General features: G+C 43.8%; 1 protein-coding gene across 1 annotated transcript in view; it reads right to left on the bottom strand.

The window, feature by feature from the left end:
• Positions 1-10,607: 10,607 nt before the first annotated feature.
• RPA1 (replication protein A1) overlaps positions 10,608-25,318 on the bottom strand; it is a 73,326-nt gene continuing 58,615 nt past the window's right edge. The window contains exons 13-17 of the mRNA XM_066363504.1: positions 22,502-22,634; positions 20,334-20,510; positions 17,071-17,178; positions 13,485-13,571; positions 10,608-11,740 (exon numbers count right to left, since the gene is read on the bottom strand). Of these exons, the coding sequence (XP_066219601.1) occupies positions 11,636-11,740; positions 13,485-13,571; positions 17,071-17,178; positions 20,334-20,510; positions 22,502-22,634 (610 nt within the window). The 3' untranslated portion in view covers positions 10,608-11,635. The remainder of the gene's footprint in view (positions 11,741-13,484; positions 13,572-17,070; positions 17,179-20,333; positions 20,511-22,501; positions 22,635-25,318) is intronic.

Raw genomic sequence — 25,318 nt, forward strand, 5'->3', positions numbered from 1 at the left:
CAAGGGATGTCTAGACGTTGGCCCTTTTCTATCATGGCCTGGGAGAGACTTCCATGCAGAAGAGGTCCCGATAGCCCACATTTCTATTTGGAGAGGCTGCTCTGCTCCTCTACATGGAAGAAGGAAGAGTTGATCTTTATATGGTCATTTTTGTTACAGTAATAGAAGCCTTGAAATGATCACAAAGAAAAATAGAAAAATATGCCTCCTAAAAAGAGCTAAGGCAAATTATTATAGCAACCGAATCCTAAAAGGAATTTTCAAGTAAAAATATGGCTCATGTGAAGTTGTTATGGCAACTGACATTTAAAAGTAACTGGATTTGGGCAAGTTTCTTCCTCCACCCTCTCTGCAAAGTCTTGCAGGAACTTCACGCTAAAATTATGCTTTAATTTTAATTAGCCAAATAGGTCATAAATATAGCTTATTCCCAAATCCTTGCAAGCAGCTGATCTACTAATGAGGAAATATTTCTATAAAATCCCACTTACCATTAAAAAATCCTAATATTTTTCTAATATAATTCATCAATTTAAACACATTGCATGTGATATTCTGTAGCATTCCATTAAGATGATAAATAACAGTGAGTGTGATGGTGAGGGGGAACCAAGAGATTAAACATATTGCAAGCAGTGTAACTGTATTTAAATAACCCTGGCCACTGCCAAGAAAAACAGTCTCTTCCTCAAATACAGTCTACACTGAGCTGCATATCCCTGACTATAAGGGTATTAATAGGACAAAAGAAGGGGGGCAATAAGAAATGACAGGCAACTTCAGAAGAAATAAAATTTCTATTAGGCTTTGTTATAAGATTACATCAAAGCAATTCATATGTTTTAATCTGGAAAGAGGAAAAGCAACTACTTGGGGTTTGTGCCTGGGGGCCGCCTCTGTGCATTGAACCAGACAGTTTGCATAATGAACAATTTTCATTCAATCAGGATCTCAGCACAGATATAGCTCCCTTTCCAGGGTCCTAGGCACTGGCTCAGTTTTTATTCTCCCGGCTCCCCCTGCTGGAGAAACAGCACTCAACAGGGAGAAAAGGATGCAGGGCAGTTTTTCCAAGCCTCTATGCCAAATTTAGGTCCATAAAGTTAGAGACCTGACTATCTATACACACCCTTTCCCAAGGCGGAAAGGTCGTTTATAAGATACCAGAGGGTACCTTCTTTAAAAACTCTCGCAGGAGGCAGGAAGGCTTGAGGGGGTGAAACATGAAAACCTTTGCCCCTTCCACTGTTTACTGAATTTAGGATTTTAGAAATTGGTTTGCATTCTGCTGTTGCTGCAAGGCAATTTGCCCTGAATGACTGGTGGACATATCACTATTTTAAAACACCATGTGTTGTTCTTACCTGGCTAATCATCTTTCAAGTTTCCCAGCTTTCAGATCTTCATAAAATAAAATGGGGGAAAAAAAACCTACCCAAATAGAATTGGATTTTCATGCACAATGGAAAACTTGAAAGCTGAACAAGTCGTTCTGAAAAACTGGCACAACCGACATTAGCTTGGAGAAAAGAGTCCTGGGCGAGCCGGCTGCGCCAGGACCTAGGGCTACGGCCTAATCCCCCTTTATCCAAGGGTTTAGTTCAGCCTTTGCTGAAGCCGCAGAATGGCTATGCTCCACCTGGCTCCATCCGGAGCAGCCACGCCAGCTGCTTCCCCGTGGGGAGGCCACGCCAGGAGGGGAAGGGACATGAAGTCACGTGAAACTGTTTTTGAAAACCTGGGATGATCATTTAAATGTTTAAAATATGCACATGGTAACTCAAAACTAATTACCCTGAGCACACTTGAAACATTGATGCTATCTTCTCTGGCTCATGCCTACAGACTGCACCGCAGCTCACTCCGCGGTTGCTATAAACTGCTCCAGCGATTTCAACTTCCCGGCTAAATCAGGCAGCCACAGGCCCTGCCTCCAGCCCCTGGTTGGTGGAGACAACCCTCCCCCCACTTCCAGGACAGAAGCTGCACCCTGTTTCCCAGGAGAGCCATTTGTCATGGTCATGTAGTTCTGGCTGCCAAATGATTGCTCTCATTGCTGTTCATAATTGTCATTTCCATTAGTTAATTTAGGTTAAAATGACCTCTCTCCCCACCTATGCTTTTCCTTCCAGTCCCTCCCCATTTCCCTTTCCTCTGTCTCAGCTTGTGGCCTCGTTTCCAATGGATTAGGGCACATCAAAAAGTTGCCTTGGCCCTGGCCGGTTGGCTCAGCGGTAGAGCGTCGGCCTGGCGTGTGGGGGACCCAGGTTCGATTCCCGGCCAGGGCACATAGGAGAAGCGCCCATTTGCTTCTCCACCCCCCCCCTTCCTCTCTGTCTCTCTCTTCCCCTCCCACAGCGGGGGCTCCATTGGAGCAAAGATGGCCCGGGCGCTGGGGATGGCTCCTTGGCCTCTGCCCCAGGCGCTAGAGTGGCTCTGGTCGCGGCAGAGCATCGCCCCCTGGTGGGCAGAGCGTCGCCCCTGGTGGGCGTGCCGGGTGGATCCCGGTCGGGCGCATGCGGGAGTCTGTCTGACTGTCTCTCCCCATTTCCAGCTTCAGAAAAATACAAAAAAAAAAGTTGCCTTGACATTTACATCCCACCTAGCTCTTCTCCATTTGGGGGTGAATATGGGAAATTTTCAAGAAGGCAGAGGGTGGTAGGGTGGCCATATCCACCAGCTCTCTGGAGAACAGGACTGAAGTGGGCCACCCTGAATGAACAGCAGCCATTGCTGAGTCTGTTATCTTAGCCAAGGGCACACATATGCACATGGCACACGCATGTGCACACACAGGCCTTACACACACACCTCATACACAGAGCAAACCCTGCTTACAGACTGGACTAATTAGACATAGGCAAATTCTAAAGCAAATTCATTTCCCCATTTTCCAGAAATGAGTTCTCTTCCTTTGGGGGTACTAACCCAATATGCTGGTAGCTAAGGGTGATGTGGTGGCTGAAATAACTTCAACTTCCCAAGTTTATCCAAGGACACTGACCTCAGGCTGGGGAGCTGGGATTGCAAGAGACAATTCCGGAGTTAAGAAATTAGCACCGGCTTATAAACATGATCCAGGAAACAGAGGAGTGACGGCTGGCTCCTTATGAGCACTTTGAAGATGCCAGGGGCAGGTTTTACACGTTCAGGAATATGAAACTGGGTTACATTCCCACAGCCAGCTGAAGGTTGATAGAGTGATATTACCGGGTTTAACTAGAGCCGTTAAGAGACTCTTCATTATCCCCACACCACTGCGACCAAAGTTATCATATGAGCCATAATGCAAGAGAGAGTCTCATTCCATCAACCAGAGAGGGAGCCAGTCTATCTTTGTCCAAGGAAAATGAGCAGCCCAGCATGAAGCTTGTGAGGAATTAAGTATACAATACTCCAATAACATCCCTGCAGGATTCCCTCCGCTGTCTGGTGGGCTAAGCAGAGCAGGCTGCATCGGGGCGTCTTCCTGGGTCCCTGCTTGCTTGCCAGATCACCCGCTCATGGAGTGGCTCTAAGAGCAACCAAAAGGTCAGTTACAGACTACAAACACACACACGCTGAGACTGTACTTCTAAGGGCTTGAGTATTAAGCCCCAAGAAAATCAAGGCCTGGGCCACTTTCCTGATGTTCAGCAACTTCATTTATTATTTCTCTACAAAAATCTACTGCTTGAACCAAGCTAAGTCCCTTGATGTCACCTGCACCCAGTTTCTTTTCTTATACTCCCGTGCCTACAGCGTGAGCCATTCCTTCAGCTTGTATCGGACTCTTCTCCCTGCCTATCCATCCTTCTCACCTTTACGACTACAGCTCACGGGGTTTGTGGCTGCCCCCGCCAGGTGCTGTCCCCTCCTCCCTACCGGGCTCCTTCCCCACGCCACACGCTCTATCTGCTCTATATCACTTCTCTTGTTTATGAAGTGTTCTTGCATTTGGTAGGGCTTTCCCCTCTCAGATTAAAATTTAGGGAAGGAACCAAGTCCTATATTTGCTTTGCATTTCTTGTGACATCTCAGACAGGGTTTTGCATTAGAGACACCCAGGTTAGATATACTGACTGACCTAGTAGTTTTATAGCTGGAGTTAGAAGATCTGTAAATGATCCAGCATACCTCCTCCCAACACCGAGCAGAAACTGCACCCCTCATTCAGATGTTCCTGGCATCATATAACTTGCCCAAAGCCAGATTTATTGCTCCCGTTGTAAAGTGTATCTTCTCTAAGCCTCACTTAAAAGCTACCACTTGGCAGAAGATCAAGTTGGAAGTGCAGGATAGCAGGTGATGGTGAGGGTAGGAGGGGGTAGGGAGGGCGGGGTGGAGCAAATCACTGAAGCTCTGAGAACTACCAGCTCAATATTTAACCTAACTGGTAATTTGCTGTGACAATTATGCCATGAACAGAACACTACTACTATGCGAGAATGTCGCTCTCTAATTAAGAGGGCTCTGCTTTTCCTAGTCGCCCGCACTTTAATAACACACACAAAATGAGACTTGGCTCCTGGAGCTAAAGGTTCTATTAGGAGGCATGTGCAACACACGGCTGGGGCATGTGTATCCACCTGTGAGTGATGCCACCCAGGTAAGCCTGCTAACACCGTCAATTCGCCCTCAGATGAGAAGGGAAGAGAGCCGTTCAGGCCTCTCTCAGCCCTTCTGATTGACAGGCATCTTCCCTGAACGCCTGTGCGTGCCTCCACTGCAAATCGACCAGCTTTCCCACAGCACTGCTCTCCAACCAGGAAGGTTCTGCGTGGCCTTGATCCTTAAAGAGTAACTTTAATAAGGGTTTTCATAAAAATAAAAGTCCACAGAAACAAAATTTCCTCTTAAAGATGGAGAGGAAGACAGGACCACACACACACACACACACACACACACACACACACACACTTTCTCTCTCTCTCTCTCTCTCTCTCCCTCCCTCCCCACTGGCTGAAAGACAAAAGAATATTATTAAAATCATAGCTATAAAGAAGGATGTTGCCATCTTCTAAATTGACTGCTAGATTCATGGAACGTGGCTAAGCAAGACAAACCGTTTTCTGCTTAATTAGTGGCTCCTTTATGGAAGGTTTGCTGCCTGGAGAGAACCCATTAGAGGAGAGCTCATTTACAGAGATGCACCTTCTAAAGCTGTTGGAATTTTAAATAAATAGTGGAGAAGGAAATGGTGGTGGAGGTGGGAGCAGGGTGCTATGGAGGCAGAAAAGCTTCTACAGAAGACAAGCTTCACATCCCAAGCCCCAGGCTGGGGGATCAGCTTTCCCGGGCAAACACAGAAGCCTCTACAATTTTAGGCCAATAGAAATGACCTCTGTACCATGGCTGACTGAAGATATAAATAAACTTCAGCCTGAACAGCAGTGTCAACTGTGAGAGGAGAGATGAGAGTCCAATTGGGGCTTATTTTTTCAAAGTCCAGGTTGTTCTGACTCCGTTTCCGGGGACGGCATTCGAGAGCACAGAGCTGCTGCTCCCTTAGGTGAGCCCCTGCTTTCCCGGGCACCAGCCCCTCGGTTACCTAACCATGGAGAGGAGGCTGCAGCACACACAAGTTAAATATAGGCTGAGTTATCTGCATTTTACAAGCACCGAGAATGTTATCTGAGGAAGCTGTCATTTTAATGACAGCACAAACTCCCAATTACCCACTGGGTAATACACTAGGGAGCAGGGATGATTTCATAAGCTTGGCTCACAATTATTAAAAGTTTACATGATTACTTTTGAATGGGATATAAATATTTCTCATGAGGCAGGTGGGATTAAGTTTTTCAAGTGGTCTATATTTAAGGCATAAAAAAAATTGTTTTTTGAAATCCTGTATTTTAAGATTTATCAACAGCTAAGAAGTGGGGGATGCAAAATGACAGCCACTAAGAGCCAGGAAAAGTTGGCCCTGGTAGGTGGCTCTGTGGATAGGGCATCAGCAGGGTGGGTGTATGGACATCCTGGGTTCAATTCCTGGTCAGGGCACACAGGAGAAGCAACCATCCACTTCTCTCACTTTCCCTCTCCCCCTCGACTGGTTCGAGTGTGGCCCCAGGGGCTGAGGACAGCTTGGTTGGTTGGAGCACGACAGCCTCAGGTGCTAAAAATAGCTTGGTACTTGAGCACTGGCCACAGATGGAGTTGCCAGGTGGATCCTGATTGGGGCACACATGGGAGTCTGCCTCACAATCTCTCATCCTCTCACCTCGGGGAAAAAAAAAGCCTGGAAGAGCTGGAAGGTTGTAAGAATGGCCTGGTGGTTGGTTTAAAGTCTCAAGCACACCCACAAGTTCCCTGGCAAGTCACAATGCAAGAATTAGGGGTCTGGCAATAGAGAATACAAGTAAGGAACCCACATATGGAACCCAGTTTCCTTTGGGGCCATCTACTAACATTCCTGGTATCTATATAACTTCCCCTGTCAGTGGTAAATATAGAATGACTATTATTGGGTGTTGCACACATTTTTCCACATAGATCAGACAGCCCTTGACCTAAATGAAGGCTATAATTTCTACGTCTCAAAACACCCAATTCTTTGTGAAATCTCTCCTGATGACTCTCATCTCCAGTGATCTCCCCATTTATTGAATTTTAATTTGATTTGTGATATTATTACTTAGCTCCAAGCTTTGCTCCAAATAGACCACAGTTCTTGGGGACAAAGTATCTTGATTTAAAATCACCTCGAAAGAAGGCAGAATAGGCAGTCAATGAAGGCAAGTGCTACATACTTTTCTCAACGACTGAACAAAACCACCGTCACAAATGTAATTAAAAGATTTAATAATCGTTAACTAATAGATTTAGAGAAAGAATTAGGTTGATTTATAATGCAGGTCAAATGTGTTTTTAAGAGGTCAGTCTGTCACATGAGCAGAAAACAAGAGGGTTTGGGCCTCTTCAGGGGCGCAAGCCCATCGTGTGGTAGGTGGGCTGAATCACCAGTGGTTCCGAAGCTGTCTCTTCCCCTTACCTCGCAACATTCGTCTGTCTGCTCTTGCTCCAGAGGATTCTAGGGCCTGCTCAAATCACCTGCCAGCCCTTGATAGTATACAGGGTTATGGGAGTTATCACCAGACTAAGGCAAAAGAAAAGCAATCAGAGAACCCAAGAGAACAAAAAAAGGAGGCATACATTTTCACAGTTGCACAGAGGATAAATGCTCAGGCCCGTCAAAAGCTGAGTTTAGGATAACGATTAGAAAGGATAAGCATCCACCAAAAGTGAATTGGCCTGACCAGGCAGTGGCGCAGTGGATAGTGTTGAACTTGGATGTGGAGGACGCAGGTTCAAGACCCTGAGGTCGCCAGCTTGAGCGTGGGCTCATCTGGTTTGAGCAAAAAGCTCACCAGCTTGGATCCAAGGTCACTGGCTCAAGCAAGGGGTTACTCGGTCTGCTGAAGGCCCGCGGTCAAGGCACATATGAGAAAGCAATCAATGAACAACTAAGGTGTCACAACAAAAAACTGATGATTGATGCTTCTCATCTCTCTGCGTTCCTGTCTGTCTGTCCCTGTCTGTCCCTCTCTCTGACTCTCGCTGTCTCTGTAAAAAATAAAAAAAGTGAATTGGCTCAATAAATTTACACATCTATATAGGCAAATACCAATTAAAATTGTACAGGTCTATTTCTATTGAAATAGAATGTCCATGCTAGGAGAAAAGTATGCATAATGCAATCCCTTTTTTAAAACAATTAAAACTATCCTTATAAGCATATATTCATAGAAAAAAGTAGTCAGCTACACAAGTGATTCTTGCTCTCCAGTTGGATTATGGGTAATTTTTTTTCTTATTTTGCAGGTTATTTTTGTTTTTTGTTTTTTTAATTCACTGAGAAGGGGAGGCAGAGGCAGACTCCCACATGTCCCCCATCTGGGAACCACCCAGCAAGCCCACTAGGGGGCGATGCTCTGTCCATCTGAGGTGTTGCTCTATTGGTTGGCAACAGAGCTATTTTAGCACCTAAGGTGAGGCCATGGAGCCATCCTCAGTGCCCAGGACCAACTTGCTCGAACCATTCAAGCCATGGGCAGTGGGAGGGGAAGGTGGGTGTGTAGAGAAGCAAATGGTTGCTTCTCCTGTGTGCCCTGACCAGCAATCGAACCTGGAACTTCCACATGCTGGGCCAATGCTCTACCGCTGAGCCAACTGACCAGGGCCTAGGTTATTTTTCTATAATGAACACAAATTACTTGCATAAGAAATAATGAGCCTGACCAAGCTGTGGCGCAGTGAATAGAGCAGAGGACCCAGGTTTGAGACCCCGAGGTCGCCAGCTTGAACACAGGCTCATCTGGTTTGAGCAAGGGGTTACTCAGTCTGCTGAAAAACTGATGATTGATGCTTCTAATCTCTCTGTTCCTGTCTGTCCCTATCTCTCCCTCTCTTTGACTCTTCTTGTCTCTAAAACAAAAGAAAAAGAAATAGAGACAATTTGGATCATTATTTCTTTTTTTATTATTTTTTATTTTTCAGAGACAGAGAAAGAGTCAGAGAGAGGGATAGATAGGGACAGACAGAACGAAGAGAGATGAGAAGCATCAATCATTAGTTTTTTGTTGTGACACCTTAGTTGTTCACTGATTGCTTTCTCATATGTGCCTTGACCGTGGGCCTTCAGCAGACTGAGTAACCCCTTGCCCAAGTCAGCAACCTTGGGTCCAAGCTGGTGAGCTTTGCTCAAGCCAGATGAGCCCGCGCTCAAGCTGGTGACCTCGGGGTCTCGAACCTGGGTCCTCCACATCCCAGTCCAATGCTCTATCCACTGTGCCACCGCCTGGTCAGGCTATTCCTTTTCTTTTTTAATAGACATTAACAATACTTAACATCAGCTTAATAATAAAATATACTCACTCAGTAAAAGTGTTTTTAAGTCAGAACTCTACCAACAGAGTGGATTGTAAATCTAAGAGCTAATCAACCACATAAAAAGGTGGCGGGAGGGGAAGAGATCCTCTCTTTGAGATAAGAAAACAATCAATTTACTAGAGGAGTAGTGGCCTTCTAACAAGTGAAAAGGAGACTGGACAACCTGTTTCATTTTCTATAAATAAGACCTTGGAAGGCGCATCGCCAAAGAAACACACGTCAATATAAACCTTTCTATACTGGGCTGCCAAACTTCACTTTTAGACAGTATATTAATTATACAGTCAATAACCATGGGTTTCGTTAGTGTATTAAATACCACGATCAATATTATTTATCCTTTTCGAAGACAGGCCACTCAGGGAAGAAAAAGAAGGTAGGGGAGGGGGAAATTTTTGACCCTGAAGTTCGAAAAAGTCAGAACAGTACACTAGAGATTAGCAAGGCTTTAATGGAAAGCATAAAACACTAAAAATATGGACAGAAATCAGATTATTACCACCCTTCTTTTTCCTTGCCTCTTTCACAATGAGACTGGAGGGAATCCAAGAACCATTTAAAATAAAGGCGAAATGATTAGATTTTTCCCTAATTGCTTAACACTGATGTCATGGTGTACGCAAAATAAACATTGATTTCTAAGCGAAAGATGAGAAATAGAACAACATGAACAGCCTTTTGAGTAAACTCTATTGGAGAGAATTCTAAGAACTGTGGGCCAGAATCTATTTAGGCAATCCTCGGGGACCTAAACCTCTTAAAAGACTAACAGTGGAGCCAATTTCTGATGCTCTTCTACTGTGATCCGATTTTTAGTAGGAAAATCTGCTGAACACCCTCCCTAGAGGGAGCCGCCCTTCCCCTGAACAACCCAATGGATTTCTAATCACATTCATGTATACAGATACCCTGGTTTCATCGCATGGTCACTGAGAACACGCGGTGACTGACACTCTCGAGAGGCCTCCCAGTAACACTGCCAGTAGACGGGCGGGTGGGGGAGAGGGGATGCAGGGAGTGGTAGGTATAAATACTGGAAACTGGACTGAATGCTGGGTTACCACTCCCGACCCACACTTGGTCAGTCCAGAAGGGGGCTGGAGACTTAATTTCCTAGCCCGTGCTTTATAAGCACGGTTAGACAGAAAAGAACTTGTGCGAAAATTATTGAGGCCTCAGCCAGAGAATCAAGCACAGCCCAGTGACCATCTTCTAAGGTTAGAATGTGTCTAAACAATTTAGCAGGCCTGAGAAAAAGGCCCTCTATGACTGTTCTGAGCAGCGGGAGCCCACCTGCCTAGAGCTGCTGTTTCCTTCCAAAAGAGGACAGCTAAGGATGAGAGGCAGGATAGCATCCCTCCACAGCTCCACAAAGGGTCTCCACATGCTGCACCTGCACAAATCGGAAATCAGGTCCCACAGCTTCAGGCAACTGCAAGGCTGCCTGGGTACTCAGACAGGGATGTGCAGCCAATGCCAAGCGGAGGGGCGCAGCCACCGGATAGATAATTGATATGATTAGGAACACACAGAGCAAGCATGCTCTCACTGACTGAAAAGCCCAGTAGCATAATTACTGTTTTCTTACCAGCTCACTGTCTGTACACATTTCAAAGCCTGGTTGGTGTTAGACTGCTGTGTAAACATCAATAAAATCCCAAAGTGCCAGATCATCAGCATTCATAGGCACAATGGCTTTTTGTTTCCAGTGTTTTTATTTTTTCGAAGATGCATTTCAGGGAGCAAACATTAGGAAGAATGATCTCCATGCCTGGACTAATCTTCGAGTTTGTAATGAGTTAACATCTCCCCCAAGTGAACATTTATTATGAAGGCTAATTAATTGCTTTCCAGTTACGAGAATGCTCTGCATTGAAAGAAAGTAGGATTCACAAGCAAAGAATATACTGTTTATTGAAACAAAGAGCTTCTCTCTTCAAAATCTCTCCTATTTAACAGTTTAAATCAAAAATGAAACACAAATGCAAGAAATATGTACAGGTAGAAAAATGTGTGTATTCACCAACCAAAATGCAACATTAATTGCAGAGAAAACTAAAGCAACGCTCTCTAGTTGCCTGGATGTCCCTAGGGGACAGCAAGTCAATGCTTATCAGCCTTCCTCAGAAGAGACAATTTTGATTAATATCATACCCATCTGACTTGGTCTATTAAACCCTGAAGGAAGGATATTCTTCAAACGATAGGTCTTTGATTAATAATTCCACCCCATTGCCATTCCGAGCATTAGCAACTATGTGGCACCTCTAGAAAGAAAGAGCCTTTGAATTCTGGGAAGACATGCTTCCTAAAATACCCGGTTCCACAACCACTTCTCAGCTCTCCCTCCTGAGAAGGAGCCCAAGTTGAGAAGGTGTCACCACTGGAAAAGCATGAACTCTAGTTATAAAATTTCACTGTCTGCAGATTTAGGGTCAATTACCTGTGACATAATTCCTGCTTGAAGAGAATGAAATCTTAATGAAACTGACAAAAGCCTGAACGCAGGAGTGACTGGTGCTGCACTATCCAGCAGCAGACCCCTGAGGTCTGACGGTTACACCACAGCCATCTGAGTGCATTTTCCTTCGCCTAACAATGGGTTTCTAGATGCACATAAGAGAGAAAATTGCGTAGTCCACCATAAAGAGGCTCTAGGCACTGTGTATCTAATGTGAAATTGTCCTACAGGGGGTGAGAAGAAATCAATTTCATTTCAGCTCTTTATTTTCAAACTTCTGCCCAATCAGCACTGCTCTTCTCACATTGTTGCGTTTCTCCTGATGTTCGTGATCAGCCTTCTGCTATATTCTCTGTAGTCCACGGGCTTCACGTCCACCACAGTGGCCTTGATTCGAGACTCATCCTTTGAGGAGAGAAAAGCAGTTTGTGAACAAAGGAAAGCCCGTAGCACGGAGCAGTGGTGATAAACCCCTTTGCTTCAACGGTCTCAGTGACGCCAGGAGGAGAAAACACATGCGGGATTCAGAGCTCAGTCACTCCAACGAAGAGAGAGTTACCGGGAGAGCCAAGGCTGGGAGAGCGGACAGAAGCCTCCCTTTCCAACCTTTCCTCATGCTCCCAAACACTCAGAGACCTGGAATCCAAATGGGATGGACCTCTGAGGGCTTGTCAAGTTTCATTTATTCTCTTCTCAGAGGGAGAAGTAAGAACCCGGAGAAGACAAGTGACGGGCCCCAAGCCACGTGGCCAGTTCTGAGAGCTGAGTGTGGTGTAAAGGAACAAGTGCCCGCAGCAGAGGAAGACCCGGTTTGGCCCCGAGAGGCAACCTCTCTGCACGCCACCTTCCCCGTCCACACCCTTTAAATCCCTCCTGGACCCCACCTCACTCAGCCATTGTATCACAGACATCTGACTCCCTATCTCATTTAATACTTACAAAAACAAACACATCTATCAGCAGCTAGGAAGATAAGGTCTAATAATAAAACAGAACGAAGTTAACCCTGAAACACAGAGAGCTGTTCTCAGAATTCTCCCTCCTCACTTGTTCAGCGGGATTGAACAGTGCCTGTAGCGGCAGGTGGGGTGATGCCCAGCAAGGCGGCAGAGCCTACTTCAGGCTCCTACGCTCCCACATACTCAGTGATTACTTAGCACAGTCATATTTTGAAACATGGTTAAGAGCAAAGCTTTAAACTTGGACTACCTGGGTTGGAATCTTAGCTTTACACAAGTTACTTATTGTCTGTATGTGACATTTTTCATTGATAAAATGGAGATAACAATAAAGGGATACTGTCGGGGTCTAGTGAGATGATAAGGAGTAAAGGGTGCAGAATAGCACCTGGCAGAGTAAGTACCCAATAAATGCTGTTTTATTTATTTATTTAGGAGACAGAGAGAGAGTCAGAGAGAGGGATAGATAGGGATAGACAGACAGGAACAGAGAGAGATGAGAAGCATCAATCATTAGTTTTTCCTTGCGACACCTTAGTTGTTCATTGACTGCTTTCTCATATGTGCCTTGACTGTGGGCCTTCAGCAGACCGAGTGACCCCTTGCTCAAGCCAGCGACCTTGGGTTCAAGCTGGTGAGCTTTGCTCAAACCAGATGAGCCCGCGCTCAAGCTGGCGACCTCGGGGTCTCGAACCTGGGTCTTCCGCATCCCAGTCCCACATTCTATCCACTGCACCACCACCTGGTCAGGCTAATGCTGTTTTATTATGACTGTACAACTACAGGATGTCGTGGGCAATTTAAGGAATTTTCAAGGTAATTTTAACTACATGTGTTCTCTGTTTCATATACTAACTTTAGAACCCAAACACTGTGGAAGATGTGGGTCCATTCTTTGTCAGTACACAAACAAAAACCCCAGGTTTGAACTGAAAAGGCCATAGAGCATTTTGTCCCCTAGATGCCCGACAATGAAAAAGACACTCAAGCCCTAAGTCCATTCCCTCTTCCAGAAACGAGGATAATAATGGTCCCTCAGTGTGAGATTCAATGAGTAATACGCGCAGGGTGCTCAGCACTGGGTCTGGTACACAGTAAGCAATTAACTGGCAGTTAATGCCCTAACGCTGGGGGAGGTGGCACCTGCAGCTCCCCACTGCAAACCCTCTGCAGCCAGCGGCCTTACTTACATTGTAGGTCTCCAGTTTGACCCTGATCCTGAATACAAAAGATCGAAAATTGGCATTCTGGAAAATTTCCTCAAATGCCTGCTCATTCTGCAAAAATAAATAGAAAACTTTAGGCTTAAACACCACCGAACCATTTGAAAATATCTATTAGACTTCTTTTTTTTTTTTTTTTTGCAGAGTCAGAGAGAGGGATAGACAGGGACAGACAGACAGGAATGGAGAGATGAGAAGCATCAATTAGTTTTTCGTTGCGCACTGCAACACCTTAGTTGTTCATTGGTTGCTTTCTCATATGTGCCTTGACCACAGCAGACCGAGTAACCCCTTGCTCGAGCCAGCGACCTTGGGATCAAGCTGGTGAGCTTTTGCTCAAACCAGATGAGCCTGTGCTCAAGCTGGTAACCTCGGGGTCTAAAACCTGGGTCCTCGGCATCCCAGTCGGACGCTCTATCCACTGCGCCACCGCCTAGTCAGGCCTATTAGACTTTTAAAAAGACTTTGAGAAATGTCTGAAACCCAGCGGTTTAAAATTACCCAGGAATGACTAATCTATCTATAGGTGACATTTCATTACATAAAACAATTTTAAGTAGAATTTATTAAAAATTAAAATACTCTATCTAGAGCAGTGGTCCCCAACTCCCAGGCCACGGACCAGTACCGGTCTGTGGGCCATTTGGTACCGGTCCGCAGAGAAAGAATAAACAACTTAAACATTATTTCCGTTTTATTTATATTTAAGTCTGAACGATGTTTTATTTTTAAAAAATGACCAGATTCCCTCTGTTACATCCGTCTAAGACTCACTCTTGATGCTTGTCTCGTAAGTTCGACAATTATATTTAAAAATACCACAGTTTTTACACCGGTCGCATAATTTTATTTTGTGCATTTATCCGTCCCACCCTAAAGGCTGGTCTGTGAAAATATTTTCTGACATTAAACTGGTCCGTGGCCCAAAAAAGGTTGAGGACCACTGATCTAGAGAAAGAGAATGGTGCTGACAGGGTGAGGGGAAGAAGGGGTTGGAAAGGCAGGTAATGTTTAATGGAGACAGAGTTTCAGTTTGGGGAGCTGAAAACGTTCTGAAGATGGATGGTGGTGATGGCTGCACAAAATGTGAAGGTACTCAGTACGCTGTACAATTTACATTGTAAAATAGTTAAAATGATACATCTTATGTTTTGCATATTTTACCACAATAAAAAAATTGAACACTTCTAGAAAACACATTCCTAAACTTTAAAAGTTTGTGATGGAGTAGATCTGAGGCCCAGCATCTTCCTTATAAATAAAGAATTATGGGCCCTGGCCGGTTGGCTCAGTGGTAGAGCGTCAGCCTGGCGTGCAAGGGGTCCCGGGTTCGATTCCTGGCCAGGGCACACAGGAGAAGCGCCCATCTGCTTCTCCACCCCCCCCCTTCCTCTCTGTCTCTCTCTTCCCCTCCCGCAGCGAGGCTCCATTGGAGCAAAGATGGCCCGGGCGCTGGGGATGGCTCCTTGGCCTCTGCCCCAGGCGCTAGAGTGGCTCTGGTCGCAACAGAGCGACGCCCCGGAGGGGCAGAGCATCGCCCCCTGGTGGGCAGAGCGCCCCTCCTGGTGGGCATGCCAGGTGGATCCCGGTCGGGCGCATGCGGGAGTCTGTCGACTGTCTCTCCCCGTTTCCAGCTTCAGAAAAATACAAAAAAAAAAAAAAAAAGAATTATGGAGGAAAAAAAAAAACATTCAGAAAGAGGCTCACGCTGTCATATCCACTGTTTCAGCCTCTGTATTTACAACTTCTGATCTGATGAGCAGGTGAAGACAAGTGAAGACAGGTGAAGTGGGCAAGGTAAGGGATGGCTCAAACACACAGTCCTTGCCCTCTTTCTCTGGCCCCTCAAACACTATGTGATTAAGTTTCTTGTTAAAAAATATTCTATTTAATAGTAGGATTAGAGAAAGCCTTTTATATAAGTATGCATAAGATAAATTTAAAATAACTTTATATAAAATTAATAGTTCATATCAGCTAAGTGTTATCTTTGCAAGCCACACAGAACATAAAAATGGCTTTATTACATAAAACTCTTTTGTGTAAAGGTTACTTCACACACACAAAACAACTCCTCTGGGCTTTCAGATATGTAAATAAAATAATGTGTGAAACCTTCAGAAAACTGTACCAGCTGCCATTCTTCTTCCAAGATTAGGGACAGCATGGAGCACACGCTACAAGAATATCCTGGCTCCTGTGTCCTCAATTCACCAGCAGTAAAAAGTCAAATGTGGTAAGCTCATAAGAAATCCTAAAAAGCTGCCTTGAACCTTACAGTCTGATATGAAAATAGAGGACCAGGCAAAAACAGATAAAAGATACCATCATACTTTATAAAGTCAATTCCAGTTATTTCTAGAAAGGACTTGTTGGGATTAATTTCAGGATATCACAGACAAAATTTAAAAAAGAGGTGGGGGCAAAACTAAAGACAGAAAAAAGTAAGAAAACACACCAAAACAAAGATCAAATCCCCCTTTCTTATGCTTTTAACAAGTATTTTAATTGAATTGGAGAAAATGGGGGGGGGGGGGTCAACAGGTGCCAATTTGTGTGGCCTAGAAAATACATTTATATTGGTCTTTATGCATTAGGAACAAATATCTTCTCTAAATTTAGTATGATTAGTAATCTGCTCCCTGCATTAATAAACTTAAAATATAAACATTCAAATGTATAAATATAAAATAAAGCTAATTTATGGAAGTTACTTCATAAAAATTGCATCTGATGACCTAAAACAACAAGTACCTTACCAGTAATTTTTATTTTATTTTTTTATTAAGTAAGAGGCAAGAAGGCAGACAGACAGACTCCCTCCTGCATGTGTCTCGACCAGGATCCACTCAGCATGCTCCCTACTGGGCGATGCTCTGCCCATCTGGGGCTGCTGCTCAACTGCTCGACAACAGAGCTATCTAAGCGCCTGAGGCAAGGCCATGGTGTCATCCGCAGCACCTGGGACCAACTTGCTAGAACCATTCCAGCCATGGCTGTGGGAAGGGAGGAGAAATAGGGAGAGAGGGAGAGAGAGAAGGAGAGAAGGAGAATGGGGAGGGGTAGAGAAGCAGATGGTCACTTCTCCTGTGTGCCCTGACCAGGAATTGAACCCAGGACTTCCACACACTGGGCCAATGCTCTAATGTTGAACCAACCAGCCAAGGTGCCTTGCTTTATCAGTAATTTTAAACCAGCATTTGACTCTACTTTTCAGGAAGGTGTTTATTATATTGAAAAGGCACACTTGTATTTCAGATTATTTCAGCAGATTCCCTTCCATATCTCAAGTGACCACAGGCACACCGACTCTGGTGTGCTAACAGTCACAGGAGAAATAGTGCTGTTTTTAAGGCACTTCTGTCTATATCACTTCATTACCTTGTTGTTAGCACATCCAAGATGGACAACACCAGACAAAACCAGATGAGCACCTCAAACAATAGTCAGACTGAGAAACTATCACAACACCCAAAATAAACAAACCAATAAAGATTAAAGAGTCACGTCACAGAGCAGAACTGCTGCAGTAATAATGAAAGATGTGGCTGACCTTCTCTTTTAACTCCCCAATATAAGCGGTGCTTTGTCCGAGGATGGCCTCCGCAGACTCCTGGAAACAAGTGACCCACTGGTTCTCTTGAAAATCAGCAATATTTACCTAAAAGACACAATTCTATATTATTTCAGCAAAGAAATAATGAAAGGAAACACATTCAGGAGATGGGAGATTAACTTTTTTCCACTAATTAAAATAATCACCAGGGAAAAACCCATTACCACCACATATACTATATTCTTTCCAAAGAATATGAAAAGTATCGCAGAAATAGAGCTTAAAATGTAAGTCTGGATCACAGCAGAAATATAATATGTTGTGGATGTGTGAATTCAGATCTCAGTGGAGATAAAGCGCAACTAAACTCTCCTTCAGATGCAGAATCCAGGCGCACTGGATTCAGCTCCCCTCCAGCTGCAATGCCCTCTGGACTAAAGGTTGAAACAGGCTCCAATGAGCCAAGGCAGAGCACTGCATTTTAAATTGTATGCCCTTCAGTCACTAGCAGGAGCTCCATGGGATAGCTCTCAGTCACTGGCAGTTGCTGACATATCAGATAATTCTGTGTGTGTGTGTATGTGTGTGTGTGTGTGTGTGTGTGTGTGTGAGAGAGAGAGAGAGAGAGAGAGAAAGAGAGAAAGACAGATAGGGACAGACAGGAAGTGAGAGAAATGAGAAGCATCAACTCATCGTTGTGGCACCTTAGTTGTTCACTGATTGCTTCTCATATGTGCCTTGATGGGGGGGGGGGGGGGGAGAGGCTCCAGCCAAGCTAGTGACCCCTTGCTCAAACCAGTGACCTTGGGCCCAAGCGAGCAACCATGGAGTCACGCCTATGATCCTACACTCAAGCTGGTGACCCTGCACTCAAGCTGGAAACGTTGGGGTTTCGAAGTTGGGTCCTCAGCATCCCAGACCGATGCTCTATCCACTGTGCCACTGCCTGGTCACCATACCAGACAATTTAAAAATCTGAGCTAAGGGCCTCTGGTCAGCCACCAAATTTACCTAACAACAGAAATGAGCAATCAAGTGTTTGCAGTTGGACCACGATGTAGAATCAAAGAAGAAAGTGGACCACGAAGAATCCAGTTGCTAAAAGTGAAAATTATTTTAGGAGAAATAAAAAAGCAAAGGTGGGTTTTTTTGTTTTGTTTTTTAAAGCTTTTTTATTTTTTTTAATTTTTATTTTTTTACAGAGACAGAGAGAGAGTCAGAGAGAGGGATAGATAGGGACAGACAGACAGGAACGGAGAGAGATGAGAAGCATCAATCATTAGTTTTTAGTTGCGACACCTTAGTTGTTCATTGATTGCTTTCTCATATGTGCCTTGACCGTGGGCCTTCAGCAGACCGAGTAACTCTTTGCTCGAGCCAGCGACCTTGGGTCCAAGTTGGTGAGCTTTTTTTGCTCAAACCAGATGAGCCCTCGCTCAAGCTGGCGACCTCGGGGTCTCGAACCTGCATCTTCCGCATCCCAGTCCGACGCTTTATCCACTGTACCACCGCCTGGTCAGGTAGGTGGTTTTTTTTTTAAAGGTATCATTTTGATGATTTTACACATTAACTTTGCATATACATGGGGTTAATATACAAAGTTATGATAAAAAAAATAAGGAAATGAGAAGTTAAAACAGAAATACAAGGGCATATCACACGCTGCGGCTCACACTTACAGTTCATCTCATTCTACCTGCCTAGAGGCAAAGGGATGTGAACATTAACCATAAATACATGGTGAGTGTCATAGGAAACCAGTGTTGGAGATTCCACTTAGAAGGTCAATAGAAAGGCTGATGAAATAAACTACCTAAAACAATTTTCTTCATTTTAGTTCAATGAAGTGTCGAGTTTACAGAAAATAAGAAGCTTAAATATATAACTTTACTGCTAAATTAACATTTTAAGGGGCAAGTAGCCCTGGCCAGGTTGCTCAGTTGGTTGAAGAGCTGCCCCAATATGCCAAGGTTGCAAGTTCCAATCCCCCGTCAGGGCATACAAAAATCAACCATTAAATAAATAAATGGACAACAAATCGATGTTTTTCTCTTTCTCAAAAATCAGTCAATAAATAAAAACATTTTAAGGGGCAATTAGAATGTAGAAAGGGTAGGTGGACTGCCTTGTTTATCTAAAATGATTTTTTTTTTAATTTCATATTATAAGAATATTCACTGTGGGATAAAAAGATAAAAAATGCAAGAAAATATATAGAAAAAAAATCAACCAGAAATAACCATTACCAACAGTCTGGTACTTGTCCCCCTAGTAGTTGGTTGTGTGTGTGTGTGTGTGTGTGTGTGTGTATTTAAAGATTATATAAAACATACCATTTAAAATTTGCTGTTTTCAATTAGTAAAGCCTGAACATTTATTTACATCATTTAGTACTCTTCATTAACATTGGTTTTCAAATATTTTAACTTTGGAAACTATCAAACAACAAATTCTAATGTCTTTATGGCATTCCACTCAACAGATATTCAATAAAAAGGAATGAACCAGTAGAATATTAAGGACATTTAAGTTGTATCCAAGTTTGAGAGAGGATATATATATAGAGAGAAAGGCAGGGGCAGAAGCAGGAAGCATCAACTCGTAGCTGCTTCTCATATGTGCCTCGACTGGGCAAGCCCAAGGTTTCAAACCGGTGATCTCAGCATCCCAGGTTGATGCTTTGTCCACTGCATCACCACAGATCAGGCTAATTATTTCTTTAAAAGAAATTCTCTTCAGGTGTTTACTGTGTCAGACATATAAATACACCCTTCATTTTAAAGGTTTTTAAAACCTTTAAAGAAGCAATTCTTACAATGCAAAGAAGCCACCATCCCACATCAGCAGTCACCTTCCTCTGAAGTCAGCTCTGCTAAGGATAGAGGAACAGATAACTCACAAGAAAAATGACCAAATATAGGCATCACCGTGTAAGTATAATTATTGCTCTACAGAAATGCCATTTCAAATTAATTTATCTTCAAAACAGTTGGCAGACAACTGCCACCAATGCTATAACTGAACCAGCTGAGTAGTTAAATGCAACATTCTGGTATGAAAAAAATGTTTTAGTAGGAGCAGACAGACTGCTGTCCAATCAAAAGGCCCCTTACTTTTCTGTATTTATGGATAATAATACTCTTTAGCACTTACTCATCTGCAGGCTTCCTACCACAATAGTCTTGTTGTTGCCATCTCCATGGTGCCTGGCACTCGGTGGGGCCTCACCACAGTGGTTTGCATCTACCCATTCTACTTACTGACAGGATCATGCGGTACTTGAAATTGGGAAATTCACGGTCACACTTCTCACAGCGGTATAATCCATTCTGCTGATCAATCACTTTCTTATTGCAGTCCTGAGATGGGCAGGCCTGATACATAGAGTTCTCTTTGCGAAGGTACACCACTGTTGCCACGGAGCTAAAATAGTCTGCCTTCAGGAGAGAAGAATGACACCAGACACTGAGCAACCAGGCTGACATTCAGGACTGGACTTAGCAGCAGCTCGAAGCATGCCCTTATGTACAAGGTAAGTGTTCACATATTCCATCACAACATGCTTACAGGGAGTGAATCACTCTGCAGCTTTAGCAATCATTTGTACTAGCCACAAAACCCATAAAAAAGACAATAAACCAAGTTCTAAAGCATATAATTCCTTACCAATAAAAGAGTTCATTCTAAATTAAACAAATTAAAACTGTGAAAGATAAAGACTTCAAGTGACAAGGACTTGTTCCTCCTGTCTCTCTGACCCTCCAAAGGTAAGAGGTCTAGGAATACAGAATAATGCAGTGAAATTTAGTGCATCTATGTTCAACCATCCTCCTATGTTAAAAACAATTCCTAAGGCTTAGATGCACCTTTATCACTGTCTAGGCTGGGGGTCAGCAAACTTTCTCTGTAAAAAGTCAAACAGTAAATATTTCAGACTTTCCAAGCCTGGTCATAGTCCCTGTTGGAGTTGCTCAACTCTGCTGCTGTGGGCAAAGCATTCACAGACAATATGTAAATAAAAACATGTGACTGTGTTCTAACAAAACATTATTACAACAGGCAGCAGGCTAGATTTGGCCTGTGGGCTGGCTTCTCAAACCCTGGTCTAAGCCATCAAATTCAAGAGAGTGCAAAAATAACTGAACAAGGGCTTTCAAAGTGGAGAAATCACTGATAGGTAAATACAGCAAGGACTAAGTCATGTGCTGGGGCTTTACGTTGTCGCGCTCTGTTTTCTTTTTAATTCTCATAAAAAAGATATGGGATGGATCCCCTTTTGGGGTGAGTATACCCTCTGAGTATACTCTGAATTCAGATCCAGGTCAGCAACTTCTGGGCTTTCCAATGTATCAGACCCAAAGAGGCAAAACAATCATGTGGATGTTTAAAGAGCTCGGATGAGTCCTCCATCTAGAGAGCTTAACAGCAAGTCTCCTAGAGAATGCTTAGAGTTTTTCTGTATTTCCAGGTAAGGCCCAGACTCAAAGCACGACTTGAAAGTTCAGGTACAAACAGGGACTCTCTAGGCCTGATTTCTTCTTACAGACTGTCTACCCTTAGATCTTAGAGAGAAACTGGGTGACAGGAGAACCTGAAGAGCAGCTGTTCCTGTCAGGACAGACAGATCTGTCCAATGCTTAGCTCTCCAGGTACCGTATAACAACATGGTGAGTTGCAACTGGTGACAATGACGGATAAGGGGACACAGCAAAATGAGACAGAAAGTGAAAACCATTTGTATAATATGAAAATAATAAATCAGAAACTGCTGTTTCGGAGAAGCATAAAAGAGAAATAAATAATTTAAATATTTAACTGTGGACAAAATACAGGTTTAGATCAAGACGTGAGGGGGGTCATTCTATACCAACACTGAGAGGGAAGCTGCAACTAAAGTTAAATGCCAGAGCCAATTCTTGTCAGAGATGCTGGCAACTCTCAGCGCAGGAGGGGTTAACATTCCACAGCCAGCCAGCGCAGGCACAGGTGAGCTGCCTGATGTCTGGAACTGGCCTGACAAACGCTCTGCATGAGCTATATATATAACCTCAAACCCTCTCTTCTTGGTATGTGGGCATTTCAATCTGCAGGAGCACTCGCAGAAAAGATCTGAAGGCAGTTTATATTATAATACATAGCTTGGCTATGACCACTTTAAGATCCCTCTAAGAATTAAACAACTCTAAGTCAGAGTTCTTAATATTCTTCTGCCTCCATGTCCCTGAGGGATACACAGGCTCCTGCTGGGCTGCACGACGGCTGCACCCCGGCAGTGACACCCAACCACCGTGCCATGCGCGCAGGGCCCCAGGTTAGAGCCATAGCTTTGAATCCATGTCTGACAGCTGGTACCAGAAATCAGATGTAAAAACACATCCTTCTGCACGCTTTATGAGCTTTTGTGAACAAAGTTAGGAATGCAGGATACCTTGTCACCTTGGCCCAGATTCTCTGATTTGACCTCATACAGAGTTTTCCAGTTGGTGTTGCTTCCTGCTAGTCCTCCACTCTTTAGATCTGAGATGGAAACAGCATCTAAGGCTTGTCCTTCAGAGTCAAACCTGAGGAAAAAAAAACCAAAGAATGACAGGTACTTGATATATTGAATATGCCACTCATTTCTTTATACCAAATACAGGTTTATCCACCCCTAGCTAACTTTCATTCACAGTCATGCTGCTGCAAGTAGTGCCTTCCTCATTGTATTGTATCTTTTGCCTACTGAAGGAAAGGAATGGTCTCTTTTTATCTCAATTGCTTTGATGCCCCCCAGTGGTCAAGAAAGACAGTGCCAAAGTACCACAGAACCTTTTCTTTAATTAGCTTTGCATATCAACAAAGGCCAGCAGGCTCAAAGCCAAACAGTCACCTGGAAAGCCAGCAACAAAAAAGCAGTAATGTAAGTGTTCTGGTGTAGTTCTCTGGGCTACTGATGCTCATTCTCCATCAGCAGTTGCATTTTTATCATCACTTAAATGTTATCAGTATAGAAAGTGACAGTCAACATACTGTTAAAAGGTATAAAAAAGTTCCCATGGTAAAAGAGCTTTGAAGTCTGATATGGAGTCCAAAAGATGATTTAATCCAAAGTAAAAAAGAAATCTTTTTAGTGAGAAAGAGAGACAGACACACAGCAAGAGAGAGAGATAAAAAGCATGAACTCAGTTCCAGCATCTTATTTGTTCATTGATTGCTTTCTCATGTGCACCTTGACGGGGGGTGGGGACACAGCCAGTGACCCCTTGCTCAAGCCAGTGACCTCGGGCTTCAAGCCAGCTACCATGGGGTCATGTCTATAATCCCACACTCAAGCCAGCAACCTTGTGCTCAAGCTGGTGAGCCCATGTTCAAGCCAGATGAGCCCTTGCTCAAGCAGGCTACCTTGGGGTTTCAAACCTGGGTCCTCATCGTCACAGGCCGATGCTCTATCCTCTGTGCAACCTCCTGATCAGGCTATTAGAAGGTATTATCTGTTTTCCTGTAGCTTTACCTTCTTAGTGAGATTTTTACTTATGCCAATATTAAAGTTAAGATTACTTTGTATCAAATTATTTTTAAAAGATTTTTATTTATTGATTTTAGAGAGAGGAGAAGGGGGAGAGGGAGAAAGAGAGAGAGAGAGAGAGAGGGAGAGAGAAAAGGGGAGAGAGGGTGATGGGTAGAGAAACAGATGGTTGTTTCTCCTGTGTGCCCTGACCAGGAATCAAACCTGGGACATCTACACGCTGGGCCGACACTCTCCCACTGAGCCAACCAGGCAGGGCCATGATGATACCTCTTGATCACACATCAGCCAATATGAAGGAAAGGGGACTAGAAAGAAGGTGACTCAGAAACATATCTGTAGCAGGGAAGAGTGAGTCAGACATTAAAAACATACCGATGTCATCCAAAAGGAGGATAACTAAAAGCTAACCACATACAGAACAGGCTCTTTATGGAATGGATGCTGCCCTAAGCTGCAGACTATTGCCTTCTCACTCTGCCAGGTAATCGGCTAAATCCATCACAGAGGCACAGCAAGGTCCATAAATCTGTTTCACCATGACTAGCTACACAAGTTTACGGTTTCAAAAACTCCAAGGAGATATTCGCCACCAAAGACAGCTCATCAGGAGTCAACAGAGCAAGGAGAGGGGCTGCCCTTCTTACAGATAAAAATTCCACATTGTTATAACCAAGATCTAAACCTTTCCGATGCTTGCCTCATGGTTTGTGTGCACTGAACCTCTTTGATCAATGCCCCAGTTATGTTATTTTAGAGACAGCTGTGTCTTTTTATGTTGACCAGGATGATGGGTATTGACAAGTAAAATATAAAGACCTTAATGCAATTAACCTGGGGTCAAGTGCCAGAGCCTAAAAGAAAATAAAGCAACAGGAACCCAAAATTGTGGTTATTTCTGGTCAGACTACTCAGAGGCCCCGTTTTACAATACAATGCCAGCTACCATAATAGTTAAATACAGACACATATGGTCCATAGACATGAGGTTGGCTTGAGTGACATGAATGCTCCTGCACATATTTCATGAAACTATTCAAATATGACTGCTACTGTATTTGACTAAAAACAAAAGTGGGGTGTATGTAATGTAAGCTAATCCTTTTGTCTCTAAAACAGCTGGAAACCGACATACTTCCCCCGTGACTACAGCTATACAAATTATTTAAGCTCAAGCTGAAGTGTTCTGCCTGACCACATCAATTCTTGCATACCATGTTTCAGTTTGAAGTGCTCTTCTGAGGCAGAGTTTTAACACCGTAAAAAGCTAGATATAGCGAGATTTTAATAGGCCTCCCTCATCGCCTGAGTGCTCTGGGAATAACAATAAAATGCCAACAAAAGCCCACTGTTCTCACGGCACTTTATCAGAGTCCAGTGAACACACATGAGAAGATGCGATCGGCACCAAAGACTGGACAAAACAAGAAAACACCCCTCCCCCTCGGTAACCCACGGCTTTAAATCTGGGAAAAAGAGATGCCCGCAGCACACAGCTGCTAAAGCCTGGCCTCAATGCTACTTTGGCAGGATTGAGGTCAACATGTAGCACTTCCATTCTAATTGCCTCCTCCTCCGACTCTCCAGGTTTGTCATGGGATTACAGGTTTGTCAGTTTTAAAGCCATCCTCTCAGAAAGCATAATGCCACCAAGAAATAAAGGAACCGCTCCATTCAGTAATAAAGCCCTCTGCTCAGCAGACACCTCACATACTGATCCTAAAAACCAAAAGAACCAGC

The sequence above is a fragment of the Saccopteryx leptura genome, chromosome 2, assembly GCF_036850995.1.
Source record: "Saccopteryx leptura isolate mSacLep1 chromosome 2, mSacLep1_pri_phased_curated, whole genome shotgun sequence".
Classification (NCBI taxonomy): domain Eukaryota; kingdom Metazoa; phylum Chordata; class Mammalia; order Chiroptera; family Emballonuridae; genus Saccopteryx; species Saccopteryx leptura.